At 41.2% G+C, this 14,758-nt stretch overlaps 1 protein-coding gene across 1 annotated transcript; it reads right to left on the minus strand.

Annotated features, from left to right (window-relative positions):
- Positions 1-360: 360 nt before the first annotated feature.
- Positions 361-9,917, minus strand: LOC103619673 (glycerol-3-phosphate dehydrogenase [NAD(+)], cytoplasmic). The gene is made up of 7 exons (XM_008638230.2): positions 9,719-9,917; positions 7,702-7,842; positions 6,359-6,497; positions 4,602-4,714; positions 3,439-3,672; positions 3,184-3,290; positions 361-1,751 (listed from the first exon to the last, which is right to left on the minus strand). The coding sequence occupies exons 1-7, from the start codon at positions 9,824-9,826 to the stop codon at positions 1,655-1,657; spliced, it is 939 nt and encodes a 312-aa protein (XP_008636452.1). The 5' UTR covers positions 9,827-9,917; the 3' UTR covers positions 361-1,654.
- Between the last annotated feature and the right edge of the window lie 4,841 nt (positions 9,918-14,758).

A 14,758-nucleotide genomic window follows, 5' to 3' on the forward strand; every position in this document is an offset into this window, starting at 1 on the left:
AGGATCAGGGATACTGCAGCCACTGGTTTTGGTACCTGAGCTAGCTTTGCTAACTGTGAGACTGAGATTTTTAAATATATTTGTAATTACAATACATTACTATATATATATTACTCTGGTAAATGTGAAAGACCTATCATTCCTCTAAAACGAGTTGAAATTAGTTTATAATTGGCTCTTTTTTTTTCCTCTAAGCACTATGACAGTAAGTACATAGGTTTAAAAAACTTGCCTTCCTCTCTGCTATTTCAGAAAATCAGATAAAGCACAGCAAAAGTAGGTTACTCTTCCTTTTTGTTTGCCTTCTTTCAAAAGGGTATTAAAGCTTATAAAATGTGCCACTGTTCATTTTGTAGATGGTTTTAACTCTGAAAAACATCAGGTACATAAAGCTACCCAAGTACAGCTATAAGGTTTAAAAACTTCAGTGTTTCTAAAATGTATGCCACTGGTAGCACAATAAAAAAACCCTGGTCTGTGAACCCAGTTTGTGTTTAAAATTCAGAACTAGATGGAGATCTCTCTCCTGGAGTGTAAGATGTGCTGTTTGAGCAGGATCAGGACATGACTGCAGTCTGGAAAGGCGTGGGGAGCTGCACTGGTGTCAGACCAGTGGAGTTTCCCAGTGCCGCTAAAATGCAGCCTGGTTTGAAATGCCAGTTTACAGGAGTTCTGTGCGTCCGTAGCGGTTGTGTCCATACGTGTGTAAAAAGTCAAGTATCACAGAGGGTTTGTCACCCTTACTTGTTGCCCCCTCAAAATATCAGCAAGTGCACGAGCTGTAAGCTGAACCCTGGATACATCTCCCTGTCAACCTCCATTTCTCCCCTCTCAGCTGGTACCAATTAATGACAAGGATTTGCTGAGAAAATCTGATGCTAACAAAATTTCTTTGGTTATTCCAGATTTTGTTTTTTCCTGTATTTTAAAGGAATACAGTAAGTTTAGTCAGATTACTACTGAGGATTCCTAGTGTCCCAGATTTGAAACAAACAATACACCCATCCCAAACCTCTTCTCCTTTTCCCCCACCCCTGAAACTTTTATTTATACATCTGATGAACATTCGTGTGTGTCTGAGCACGGTAATAGTACCTGTTTTTCCAAATAAGCTTATACTGGGAAATAAAGGAAGGCCTAAACGTCACAAAATACAAAACATTATTTGTGTTTGAGGGGAATTATGGAAACCTGACATTTGCCCATGTGATTGCATCTAACTGCTCTTGGATTTTTTTTTTTTTACTATTATTTATCTATTTGGATTAGTTCTTTGATTTTTCTGCTTTTTGTGCCATTCTGTAAGTAACAGCAGGCAAAATGTTGAGGTTTACATGAGCTATTGAGTTCTGTTGTGGAAATTACAAGGTTACAAGGGGAACTGTTTTCAGTCAACAAGAAAAGAATTATTGGGAAATAACCATGTTACTAACTCAAATCAAATACTGTTAAGTTTTACATTTGTTTCCTATTCCTTAGATATAACGTTGAAATTAAAGGCAGATTTTTTTATCCCCAGGACAAGGGGAATGAAATACATTCTTTGCTGCTTTTACAGCAAGTGTGACATGACCTGTTTCTTTACTTCAATTGCCAGGGAGTGGACAGAAGTCCCAGGAAGGTGAGAATTCAGCCAGGTGAGGAGAAGGGATCTCTACATGTGCTCTGGGTGGTTCTGCAGGCATATGATGAAATCCTGGATTGATTGACCCTCGTAGCAGATCTTGTAGACTGTTGTAAATAATGGAAACCTGAAAGAAGCATGTAGTAAATAAAATAGTTTATAAAAGTTTATCTACACATTTCTATTCCATTTTAATGGAAAGAATTTTTTTTTGTTTTGTTGAAAGTAGAAAGATTTTGTCTCTCTTTACAATATAATTTTAGCTTGGAGGTGCCTTTACTGGAAGACTACGTAGGGCAATGAAGAGGATCTAAAGAGGGGCAAATCATGGGAGCAACAGCAGAGAAAAGCTGTTTTGGAGACAGAAATCCTATCCAGTATTTTTTATTTAAAAACAATCTTGAATTGCATATCTTCTTTTCCTGCTGTGTGCAAAATGGATATATTATTTGCAGTCATTACTGGTATTTAAAGGACTAAAAAGAATGAAAGTGTCTAATAATTTTCTTTCCTTGGCTTAAAGGATTCTTTTCCTTTTACAAGCTGTCTTAGTCATTATGTGGTAAAAAATGAGTCCACTGAATGACTCGGAGCTGAGCATGTAACCAAATGCAATTATAGGATAATTATTAGATCAAGCTGTGATTTAAAGCTACTGTCAAAATGAGCTTTCCTTTTCTCTCTCATTTTTGAAAGATAATACCACTTGAATCTTCTGTATCTGCTCCAATTCTAATAAGTTTTTAATTCATTTAGCAGTGTTTGACTTCTCAGTACTGCTGATGTATGAGAGGGAATGGGATGGAGGGAAGTTTAGCTTTTCTGTTGTGTAAGTTGAAGCAAAGATTTGAAATTGTAATCTTACATCATCCCAAACAATTAGAAGTACTTTTTACCTCAGCAGTATTTGTGGCACTAAAGCATTGATACCAGCACATGTTACCTGTTCAATGCATGTAAAAATCTTTGATTACAAATATGATCCTGAAATTTGTACTGAGATAACCAAGTTCAGGTTTGCACTGAGAGCAGGACTGCTGCAAGCTGCAGTGGTGATATACTGAGAACAAGAAACCCTTTGGCCCGTAAGTCATGTCTGCAAGTTGATTCTGTGTATGGCCTTCAATGTTGTTTGAGGGATGGGGATGTCTGGGAGGCTTCTTTATATTATAATTTCTCTTTTTTCCTGTGTATGGGCCATTCAGTTAAGAGTTGGTGATGATCTCTTTGGGCCCCTTCTAACTCAGAATATTCTGTGACTGTTTGCCTTGCTGTTCCAATATGTGATCTCATATTGCTCTGTCTTCTATTAGGTACTAACAGTATCCCCTGAACCAACTCTGTCTGTGGCTTGTTTCTTCTAATACTGCTCAGCCTTCATCCCATTCAACTGACCCTGGCTATGAGGAGTCAGGCCAAGCTCTAGCAGTGGCCCAAGATGTAGAAACCAGTTGTTGCAGAAATGAACAAGATAATTAAACAGGAGTACTGTTAAAGAGGTTATGAATCACTCATAATTTGCTGTTGATTTAGTTGTTTTTTTAAATCAAAGCACTTACTTATCAAGCATATTTTTCTGTTTCAGAATCTTGTAGACTTCAGCTGAGGTCTGAGGACCTTGCAGCTTTTGTCCATTCAGCATCTCATTTTCCAGCTCCTCAATGGACTAGAAGAGAGAAGACCAATTACTTGGATCAGAGGGGATACTGCTGTGATACCAGCAATTATCAAGAAGGTAAACAAAATAATGATGCCTTTGTAAAACACAGAAGGACTTCTTCATGCATTAGAGTAAAATATTTCAAAATCCTCACTTTTCCTGTGCGAGCAAAGGCTTCCGCTACTTTTCTGTTGCGTCCCCCGTAGCAGGTGGTGATGAGATCAGCGACCCCACAGCTTTCCAAAAAGGTGGCTATTGACACTGGTCCCTTGCAGAACATCTTGGCAAAGGCCACCATCTCCATGAGGCCCAGGCGTATCACTGCTGCCTTGGTGTTGTCACCGAAACTCAGTCCATCGCAGAACCCCGCGCCCACCGCCACGATGTTCTAAAAATGGGCCAGTGCAAAATACAGGGGAGGGAAGGAAATGGTCAGCCAAGGTGTGCAGCTCATCAGCGTGCACCAAGCTCTAAGGAAACCCCATAAATCTCTCTTCATCAGAACAAGGGTCAATTTCCTATGGCCATGAGTTTATCTTATAAAAAAACAGGTCAGATAATGTCAAACAAAAGTCACTGGACTTTTATAAGATTTTTATAAAGTATCTACTGTTACTCCCATGGGCAAAAGCCAAGCAGCTTGTTTCAGACACTAATATTGTCACCATGTAGCATGTATGCAATGTGTCTTGTTTTTCTGCTAGTTCCAAGTTGGATCTCACTGACCTTTCTATTTAACTATTTTAAATATCCCACACAGAGTCATAACTTTCTAGGTTTTCTTTGTGGGTCTCTGATTTGAGCAGGCATGGATTCTATGTAGATGCTGCAGTAAATCAAATTTTAGGCTGACCTACAAACATCAGTAGAACTGCCTTTGTCTACAGCTCTAAACAAATCTCTCAGGATCCTAAACATCGTCACAACTCCTCTCCACTGTTCTGCACGCTTCCCTTCCCACCTTCCAGTTCCGAGCTCCTAAATAAGTCCCTAAATAAGTGTAGTTCACTGTATATGAATAATATGCCACCTAGTGCTGCCATTGGCATGTTTGCTCCAGACATGTATATACCCCAGTGCAAATGTTTATTTTTTTTAGGGTTTTTTTAGCAAAGGCAAAACCAAACCAATGATTTCAAAAAGAACAATGATTTATCACAAAGCAGAAAAAAACCTCTCTCCCATCTGTTCCTGCCACCAGTTTTAGTCTGTGGCCAAAGCATGGTGACATGACTCAAATTAGACCCCATGGCATACAGAGGACTCAGGTGAGGTTAGAATTTGGCCCTAATAAAACATTGGCTTAGGAACACTCACTTTCAAGGCTCCGCAAAGCTCCACTGTATCAGAGTCAGGCACCACAGTAATTCTGAAATTGGGGGTCTGCATTAGTTCTTTAAAGATTTCCCCTTGTGTTTCATTTTTGCACCCTGTGGGAAGGAAGGATGAAAGTTAGACCATTTTTACAGTATTTCAGTGCACGCAATTAACCTGAAATAAGGTTCCAGGAGCCACTTCAGCTTTTGTGATCCCAGTCCCAGGGTGTTGCTAAACCAGAGATTTGTGCAACAGCAGGTCCTGCTGCTCGATGCCAGTGTTAAGTGTAGGCATCTCCAGGGTGCTGATCAACATTGCTTAATGACACTTTTAAGCTCTTCAAAGTGGATACCCCCTAATGAATCTTTCTGCCTGAGAAAGCGTGTACAACCACAGACCTTGCAAAAGACATTATTTACAAACCATTTCCTGCAGGACAGTGGTATAATTTCTGCTTTGAATATGTAAACCTGTGTCACTGCTAAGTGCTATTATGGGGCACATATGACTATTGCCCAATTAATTCCCAGTTACAGGGGGATCCACAGATGATGAAATTGAAGGTTGGCACTGCTAAAACCTTTTTCCTACCAATTCTACAGAGTTCATGTATCATGTTGTTACGGTGCTCAGCCAAGGAGAGCCCTTAGTGCTAAGGGGACTGAGGTTTGCCTTGGCCCGGAGAGGCCATGGCCAGCTGGGCAAAGGCCTTTGAATGGAGTTCCACTTAAGTTTTGTGCAAGGTAGCTTGGTTTCCTTCAGGGGGAGCTCAGGTGTGAGTTTTACTAGCCTGGGACACCACACTCTGGTAGCTGGGACGTTTCTCGCCATCTCATGAGAAACTTTAGGTTTGCTTCTTGTTCTTGTTCACAACACCGTTTCTCTTTGAGGTGGCTGTTTCTGGACTATGTGGCTTTCCATGAGGACAAAGGTAAGGGGCAAAGCTCTTTGCACAGTCATCATCACAGCATGGCTGCAAACCAGGCCAGCAGAAGTTAAATTCCCCCCAGGAGAATTAACATAGCTCAAGTCTCCTAATCATGTCTAGTCCCATTTGTGCCTAGTTGCTCTTCCAGTAAATAATGTCCAGCTGGTACAGTTTGCACCATTACTGTAACATTTGCAAGGCAAAGGAACATTATTGCAACACAATTTATTTTTCTTTTGCCTTCCCTAGCTATGGAAGTATGTAACTTTACTTTTGACTGACTTTAAAAATCTCTGAGTTTTAAAAACTGCTGAATGAACTTGCCAAATTAGGTCAGACCCAGTCCTAGGAGGATCTGAGGCTGTGTCTTGGCAAGCAGTTCAAATGGGCGGGAGGAACAGAATGTTTCTGGCTTTTCTTTTCCAAACAAAGAAATTTGAAGATGGAGAAATACACCTCTGGGAGTGTGAGCACATAGGAGCTTCTGATTACACTTCTCTATCTAGACTGGATAGTGTATCATCTGCTGATGTGCTCTGTGTTGAGCTCTGCAGACACAAAAGGTGGCCCATACCAACTCCTACAGAAACAGGATTAAGATGTGATATTTTCAATGGATTAAATTAGCTCTCAACACTAAAACCCACTGTCAGTTTGAATCTGACTCTTTCAGCACTGAACTCTCAGAAAATAATCCTGGCTCCCTGAAGGAGCTCAGCCGGCACTGCTCCACTCAGGAACCACCTGGGACCAGTCACATGCCCCTGCTTCTTCCAGAGGTTATCCTGTTGCCCAGCCCCAGCTCTAATTGGCTCTTTGCAATAGTTACCAATGGTGGTTTCACAGAACTTCTCATCAGCCACTTCTTTGGCTATGTTGGCCCCCATCAGCACACTGATCTCTATTTTCAGTTGCTCTCGAATGAGGTCAGAGATGAGCTTCAGGCCATCAGGACCCTCATCAATCCCCTGAAAAGATGATAGTCAAAACCAGGGTATTAGAATAGGAAAATGACAGCAGCAGAGCACTGGTAAAGCAGAAAGTGTTCTATTGCCTGCAGCTCTCTGGTTTTAATTGGAAAAAAAAGGGTCTTATAATCACTAGTCTTAACCATTAATACAAATGCTCTGGGTTTGTACTTTGGTAACTGCAAATTCAAGGCAAGCACAGGGAGAAGGGGTGACAGTCAAGGTAATCCTGCAAGAGGCCTCACATCCAGTGGTGCTGTCCTGAGGCTTTCTTTCTCTGATGTTGTATTTTTCCTTTCAGTTAAATTTCTGTAGTACAGGATCAGACCTTTAAAATTAAGTCTATAAGAAGTAGCTTTTTTGCAAGATCTAAGTATTAATCAGAGTGCTTTTTTGGTGTTAAGGAGTATTCTGAAGTCTCTTGGGTTTTTTTAAGCTAAAGTTGCAGAAATTTCTTTCCTCTCCCACCTTCCTCTGTCCTGCTTACGAGATCATTTTTATAGAGGGGAAGAGCTGGTATTGAAGTCTGAAATCTTGAATTACATTTCTCTCATTACAATTTTAAGTGGGATATCTCCTGTAATGCAATCAAAAGAAGAAGTGATAAGACTATATTCCTATGCTTTGCCTCTGGCTTTTAGTTTGACAATCTCTTAAAATATTAATTCCTTTTAAGATTATGATAATCTGGTACCTCTCTAACCTTAAAAAGAGATTCCTCAGTTCCTGCCAAATTGAAATTGCTTCAGTTTTGCAAAATCATTAATGTTATTTTGCCATTTTAATGCTGCCAAGAGCAGCTTTAGCGTGTACTTGGAAGAGGCACTTTGACTCCGAGTTCTCAGTTAAGAGTTAACTGAGGCTGTAGTCTGCTGAGTATTTTTTCTGGCAGCAGCACCAGATCTTTATGCATCCCTCCCTCTACTCATTTTCACCTCCATGCTGGTCCAAGTGGGAGCTGATCCAGACTAAACATGACTGGCAAGGACAGATACTCGTAGCCTGGATAGGTTGCCCCATCCTTCCCTCTCCATGGCCATGAGAGCAGCAGAAGGGCTGGCAAAGCTGGGCAGGTTTTAACTCTTGCAGAAAGAAATGCTCATGTTTATGCAGAGCATGCAGCTGAGGGCTGCAGCTCGTACCCTTAAGTTGGAGCTGTTTATTTACTCCATATTGATTGGGTTCTGTGTAGACAACAACTTACCTTGATCAGGGAAATCCCAAATGTCCCAGGTTTTATCTGTCCTGCAATCTGCTCACAGATTCGTCCAATAAATTGATGTGGCAGAACAAACACTAAAATATCTGCCCCGTTTGCTGCTTCAGCCACGTCTGGCACAGCCACCTGGGACAAGAGTGACAACCAAAATGAGCCCAAGTTAGGAATCCTCAGTCCTTGCATGACACCATCATGCCAAAGACATGGCATATGCAATGAAAATGTCCTTAATTTTAGCTGGCCCTGTGGCATAGCTGCCAGCTCTCCATGCGAGCAGCTACAGATCTCTCCTGAAATATCCAAAGCAGCTGAACTATTTTAGGGTTGGATTTTTTATAATTTTTTTTATTATTTAACCCTGTGTGGATAATCTGTGGAAGATTATGTACTTTATAAATTTGCAGTGTCCTGGGAAGCCCCTTTGCTAGTTCAGCTTCATTATCTGATTTCTGATGATAACTGACCAACCCCATATGGTTCTTCTGGAATGAGTGGTAGCACTGGGGAGCACAGAAGAAAACCAGGGTGGTGAGACAGAAGTTCTTCTGAAAGACTTCAGTTTCCATAGGTTGCCAGCTGAGTTACTGAGGAGTAAACTATATCAAAAGGCAGAGATTATCATCATCTTTGGGCAGGTATGTGTCTTTGTTTTAAATATACAGTAATTTTCCCAAGAGTTACAAAAACCTATGCAACATTCTTAAAGACTACCTAGCTGTATCTTCCTCCAAATGCTGACATTGTTCAGAATAATAACCCAAGCCAGGCTACAGAGGCAACAGCAAGTGAACTTGAGCCTGCTAGAAGCAGTTTACAATAGGAGAAAACGTCACTCTTGGATGCAGTCTTGGAGCACACACCCTTAAGTAAGTGGGATTCCCAGCAAGAAAATCAGAGCTGCTGCCAGCCAGGCTGCTTCTCTGGGAAAACAGCAAAGTGGGAGCAGGGCAGAGGCTGGCAGCACTGCACAGGCTGTGCTCCTGTCTCTCTATAGTGCTGCAGAGCAATACAAGGAAAAGCTGAGCTTGTTTGGTTTTTTTTTTTTCTCAGTTGGAAATGGTCTGAGGATCCCTCCAGGCTCTACTGCAACCAGCTGATTTCTGCTGGTGAAGCCTCAGGCTTTGCTCTAGACAGTGTGAGGCTGGCCTCAAGGAGTGATGGCAAACCTGTTGGTCTGCGAGAGGGCTGTAAAAATAGCAGTGACAAGTCAGTTGTAACTCAGGAGAACTGTGTGCCAAGTTCAAACACCAGGAGTGCAAATGTGCAATCACAGCACAAAATGGAATACTAAATATAGCCACTCCCCAAGCAAGGAGACCTACCACGTGCAGCATTTTAACTTCCCTTTAAAACTGCAACTGTTCCAAAAATGTGGCACTACTCACAAAACAGTAGCATTTGGCAAAATCTTGAAGAGCCAAACCCCCTCACCTCACTTGCTTCAGTAGCAGTAAATTATCTAAGACGATTAATTTAAGTAGAGATGTGTAACCTGCTATTTTAAATGTCCATGAAAATAAATACCTTATATTTTTTGATGGAATCTACAGCATTATTAACTACAGCTATCCTGAAATCACCCATGAGCTCATAGCTAATTATTCATCTCCTTGTAAGCCACAGCCTGTGCTTTTGATATCTCTTTCAGAAGAAAGGAGAACAGTAGCTTTGCCTGTTTTTCCAGAAGATGCTGTGAGTTTGAAATATGTCAGCTCTGTGTAGACAGATCTCTGCCTGCCATTTCTAGAGTTGTGCTGATCTCTGCCAGGGAGGAGGATGGTGTGATACCAGCACAGACACAGTTGGTGTTTGAAGTTGCACGTGACATAAGAGACAAGCAGAAATCACAGAATTATATTCCAGGGAGTTGTAATGGAGTGAGTTAGGTGACAAATCAGAACAAAACAGTGAATTGCTTCCTAATTTTTTTTTTTTTCAGATATTGCCTCCCTTATAAAAAAATCAAACAAATTCAGTGATTTTTAATTTTTTTTCAACTTACCACATTGTGGGGTATCTTGTATCCAGGCAGATATTTAACATTTTCATGTTCCTGGTTGATGATTTCTGAGAGTTTTCTTCCATTAATGATCTCTTCAAACACCCACATCTTCACAGTGGGATCAAATCTGTTGGAATTCTGGACATTTTGGCCAATGATTCTTGCTATGGCTGATCCCCTTTAGAAATAAAAAAAAAAAAATTAAATAACTAAAAGGGGAAAAGTACTTTTATTGTGAATTGGAAACACAAGTTACTTTAAACATCATAACTCATAAAAAGCCTGTGCTATAAAGCTGTCTAGGTGCTTATGACATTTATCAGAAAGCTTTATCCCCTACCCTCCATCAAGAGCCCCTCAAGTTTAAAAACAGAGACAGTAGAACAGGGGGAAAATATAATTGCAATAATGGATCTGAAGGAATATCAAAGGTTATAGAGAAGGAATGTGATGTACCATCAACAACACTAAAAATACATTACCTGAGATTGAAATCTCTCTTGGTCCTCAGATCATTCTGGTTTTTGTCAAGATCAATAAATGTAAAATAATCCAGGTGGTAAATAAGTGCTGAGCAATCTTGCTGTGATAGTCTTTGTGCATCTCATGTAAAATAGATGCATCCCACTTTCCTATCCATAACCAAACACTTGCAATAAGGATTTTACGTAAGAGCTAAATCCTTGGAAAAAAAACAAACAACCCTTCAAGCTGGTGGTTTCTCTTTACTTATTGTTCTAATTAGCACTGTAACAGGACCTGAGGATATTTTAACCATCCAGTTTACTCATCTTGAGTCATGTTGAGCATTTTTAATTTCAGGTCAGACTATAGCTCTATTTCCCCATCATCACTGCAGTCTTTCAAGCACTCACATGGCAGGGGAGAATTAAAAACCCCACAGAAAATATTGGAAGTATTGCTAATGCTCTTTAAATTATTTGGGCAAGAGGGGTGATTATTTTTACTCCTCTCTTCCTTCTCTCCATTTTAATGCTACTTTGATCTCTCAAGCATTGGCCATTTTATTAATACAAGTGAAAGAGAAGCCCCAGTTGCAGCACTCTTGTCCTCTGACCCACTTGTAACAAGGAGCATGAATAGGATTTAGGTGTGTTACGTGTTCTGGAACTGATAAAGTTCTTGGAGATATCAAAGACAAAGTCCAGGTAGGTCTGTGCTGTTAATGATTCAAAGGGAAACCACATTGTAACTGACACTCCTTGGCTTACCCATATTTTTCATGTAACAGGTTTACATAAGGTTAAATTGCTCAATAACTAATAAGGTCTTCTAAATAGGTAATTAAGGTCTTAATCTTTAATGATAAAGAACCCCCACTGAGATGAGGTTTCACTTTACTCACTGTTGGTTATATGCTCTATTCTGAGCTGCTGTAGTGCTTTTTTATTTAGTAATTTAGTTTGGGGTTTTTTGGTTGGTTTGTGGTTTTTGTTTTATTTTGTAAGGGATTATTTGGTTTGGTCCTTTACAATATTTAGGGAAATGTTTTAAGGGTGAGCCTTTACTGTAAGAGTTCTGCTGTTTTGAAAGAAAGGCATGCAGTTATATCATACATTCATATTATTTATAAAATTGCTTATACTCTGGTTCTCTTGCCCTGCTATCAACAGAGAGCACATTCAAAGCTTGAGCTGAGGATGAATTTTGGCTCCATACAAGAAGTGTGTATTAATAAGAAAAAGGTTTGGTTTTTTCCTAAACTTGAGATATAAATTCATTGTCCGGGTTGTCCAGCACAACCCAGATGATGACCTTAGACCTCAAGCCTACCCATAAAAATAACTTTACTAGCTAAGTACCAAGACCATATGATTTTCTGTTGGAAGATGCAGGCTCTAGCTCTAATCCCTGAAATCCTGAATGGGACTTGCAACTCTCAGTAGATAAATCTGATCTTCTGGCAGAGCTGTCATTGCCATTGTGCTTGGATGTTGCCCCCCAAATCTTTACTTATATATAAGTTATCAGTGAAGACATCTCAGGCATAAAAGTAGCTCCACTAATAGTAGTATTTTCCTTTGGTTTCTCTTTAGATGAATGAAGATTTGGGGGAGAAAGGATTTAATGTTTAAAAGGCATTGAGCAGTCATCAGGGAAAATACCTTGCCACAAAACCATCAAACTGTTCAAAACCTGATGCTCTGTTTTATTTAGTCCATTTAGAATTCAGTCACTGCTGGTCAGCCTCAGGAAGATGAACAGCTTTGTCTGTGAAGGCAGTGTTTGGTAACTACACAGGCTTGGCAAAAGAGGGCTGTTTCTGCAAGCAAAACCAAGGATGCTCACACAAAGATTTTATCATGATTTATTTTTTCCAAAAACCAATTCAGTGAAGATTAATGGAAGGTAAAGAACTCCACTTAGATAATTTTAAAAACCAAGTGAAAATTGCCAATCAGATATTTTTTCCCAATTGTGTTAATTCATGTTGGAAGGGATCTACTTATGGCTAAGGGGGAAAAAAAAAGCTTTGTCTTTATACAGAATAACTTAAATAAGACCCATTATTTACATCTGTGAATGAAACTGTTTGTAGCATACATCAGATCTGTTGAAAAATAGAGCTCAATGAAGCCTAGGAAGCAGCTGGTCTCTTCCCTCTGTAAAGGGTAGGCAAATATAGTTACACCATTCCTAATAGCTTTTCTGAGGAGGTCTTAAAGACCTTGGTGGTTGCAGGTCTCTTCCGTTCCCCACTTAGCCCATCCCAGGACTTTGCTATCCTTAACATAGAAAGATCCCCCTCAAGTTTAACCCAAGTCTTTCTTACCACAGTTAAGCCCATTTCTGTTCAAGAAGGGTGGAATATTGTTGTTCTCCTTTAGATGCTTGAAGATGATGTCTTTTTTCAATCGCAGCCAACCACCCAATTTTTTAAAAGTTATAGTATTGCTCAGATTGGAAGGGACCATGAGAGGCCTCCAATGGAGGAACATCACTGAGTTTAGATGGGTTGCTCAGGGCTTTATGCAGTTGAGTCTTGAAAACTCCCTAATGACCACCTCCTCTCTGGGCAACCTGCCCCAATGCTTTATTGTTCTCATAGAGATTTTTCTTTTCTCCTCTCTTTATATATTGAGTCAGAACCTTCTCTGGTTCAATTTATGACCACTGGCTCTTGCTTTCCTTCCATGCACCTTCATAAAAAGCCTGGCTATCTGTCCATGTTGAGGACCAGAACCCAGTTCAAGCTGGATATTTGCTGAGAACTGCACAGTCCAAATGAATCTAAGACTGGGAGAGCTTCTGAATACTGAGGGGCCAGGCAGTGAATTAAACCTCTGTTTTTAAAAGCAGATAACTGAACCATGATTAATGTAAACACAAACCCTCCTGCACCTACAGGCAACCACAAAATGCAGTGCAGCACTTGCTTCGCTCAACCATATCACTCATGAGCCCCCTGGCAGTGGTGACTGAGCAAGTCCCCGTGCCCTGCTGACCTTCTGCAGCTGACATGAGCTTTTGCAACATTGCTATGTCACGTGTCAACCACAATTCTGAGCTGCAGGAAAGCCTCAAGAGCACCGATCTGAACTGCCACCCAAATATTCATGAGGAACATAAGAAAAAAAATGTTTGCCAAAGGTAAACATTGTATTTCTCTGTAGCACTAAAACAACCTGTTCTGCCACCAAGGCTCTGAATAGATGTGATTCAAACATCAGAGCACAATGTTTATGTCCTCCCTGAGGATTTTAAAGCTGATGTATATGGTAGGAAGTAAGAGATAGGGCCCAGGCAGACAGGCAGAATGAGTAAGGAGATGGTATTGAATGGGCTGGGACCTCAGTATCTCTGTGGTATAGCTCTTTCCAAGTTTGTAGGTGCATGTGGAAAAACAGAACTTTCTCAAGTACAGATCTGAATACAACTAAGTGACTTTAAATGATGTCTCGTGGGAAAGGGACAGCCTGGGAAAAGCAGGAGGTCCCTGCTTGAGGATGCAGCAAGAGAATGATGAAGTTTGTGACTGTGGGCTGACCAAATGTTAAAAAAAATTGACTCCCAAACATGCAGTCATGGCTGTTGATGGCTTGGAAGGGACAATGAGCTGCCTGCACAGGCAGGTGAGGGAAGAGAAAGTGGCAGGGAGAGGGACACCTTCCCTGAAATGACATGGTGAAAGCAGCAGTTGAGGAAACAAATGATGGGGCCAGAGAAAGCCAGAAGTGTGGCAATGAGGTCCAGAAGACTTGGCTGTGCAGTTCCATGTGAAAGGCTGTATCTGAGAGATGTCATGCACAAAGAGAATGCATGTTTTTACAAGGCAGGAAGGCAGAGAGCTGTGCTTTTACTCTGCTGTGTTCTCAGCAGCTCACAAGTAACCACTCCCTCGCTTACTGACTCTTCTGGCATTCCTTCCACCTAGCTGTCAGATATTTTTTAAATCTTCAGGAGCTTGCTCTCCTTCTACAAAAACAATCGCCAGAACTACCTGGAGGCTGGGTTTGCTAATCCCAAATGCATGCACATGCATGTTGGTCTGTTTGTTTGTGCTCAGAGTACAGAAAGCGTAAGAAAAGTAAGATGCAAAGTCCTGTGAGATGGGTTTACTGGTCTTACTGGGGTCTGTCAGGCTCAAGGAGCGCTGGAGACCCACACTTTTGTCCAGGCTAGAAAGGACTGAGCAGCAGCAAACATATTCTTGAGAATGAGGATAAATAGGAGACATGAACACAATGCTGTGCCTGCACCAAGATGCAAAAGGACACACTGAGGAGGATGGAAGTGAAAGGTGCCAATACATCGTGGCTTTAAAAGAAGCCTGTGCTCCTGTTCCTTCAGAGGAACACAAACAGCATCACCGCCCTCCTCACTGCTGAATGCTTCAACCTGAACTGCCGGGGCCCTGCCGCAGGCACACACAGCGACAGCTGCAGCTCCGGGCCTCTCTGGATTCCGTCGCCAGGCTTTAAGCGGCGCACACACCTGGGGTGATTCGGGAGCCTCATGCCTTTCCAGTTCTCACTGACTGGTGCATCTCTCGGGGGGGCCGGTCCCCGCCCAGGCGCC

Source organism: Corvus brachyrhynchos, unplaced genomic scaffold (genome assembly GCF_000691975.1).
Source record: "Corvus brachyrhynchos isolate BGI_N302 unplaced genomic scaffold, ASM69197v1 scaffold126, whole genome shotgun sequence".
Classification (NCBI taxonomy): Eukaryota; Metazoa; Chordata; class Aves; order Passeriformes; family Corvidae; genus Corvus; species Corvus brachyrhynchos.

Bases quoted from the DNA above. Each gene is read 5' to 3' on its own strand.
- LOC103619673 (XM_008638230.2), bottom strand. From the start codon at position 9,826: ATGTGGGTGTTTGAAGAGATCATTAATGGAAGAAAACTCTCAGAAATC. The intron at 7,843-9,718 runs GTAAGTTGAAAA...CTCTTGTCCCAG, and splicing joins ACAAGATACCCCACAATGTG to GTGGCTGTGCCAGACGTGGC. The intron at 6,498-7,701 runs GTAAGTTGTTGT...TCATCTTTTCAG, and splicing joins TTGGGATTTCCCTGATCAAG to GGGATTGATGAGGGTCCTGA.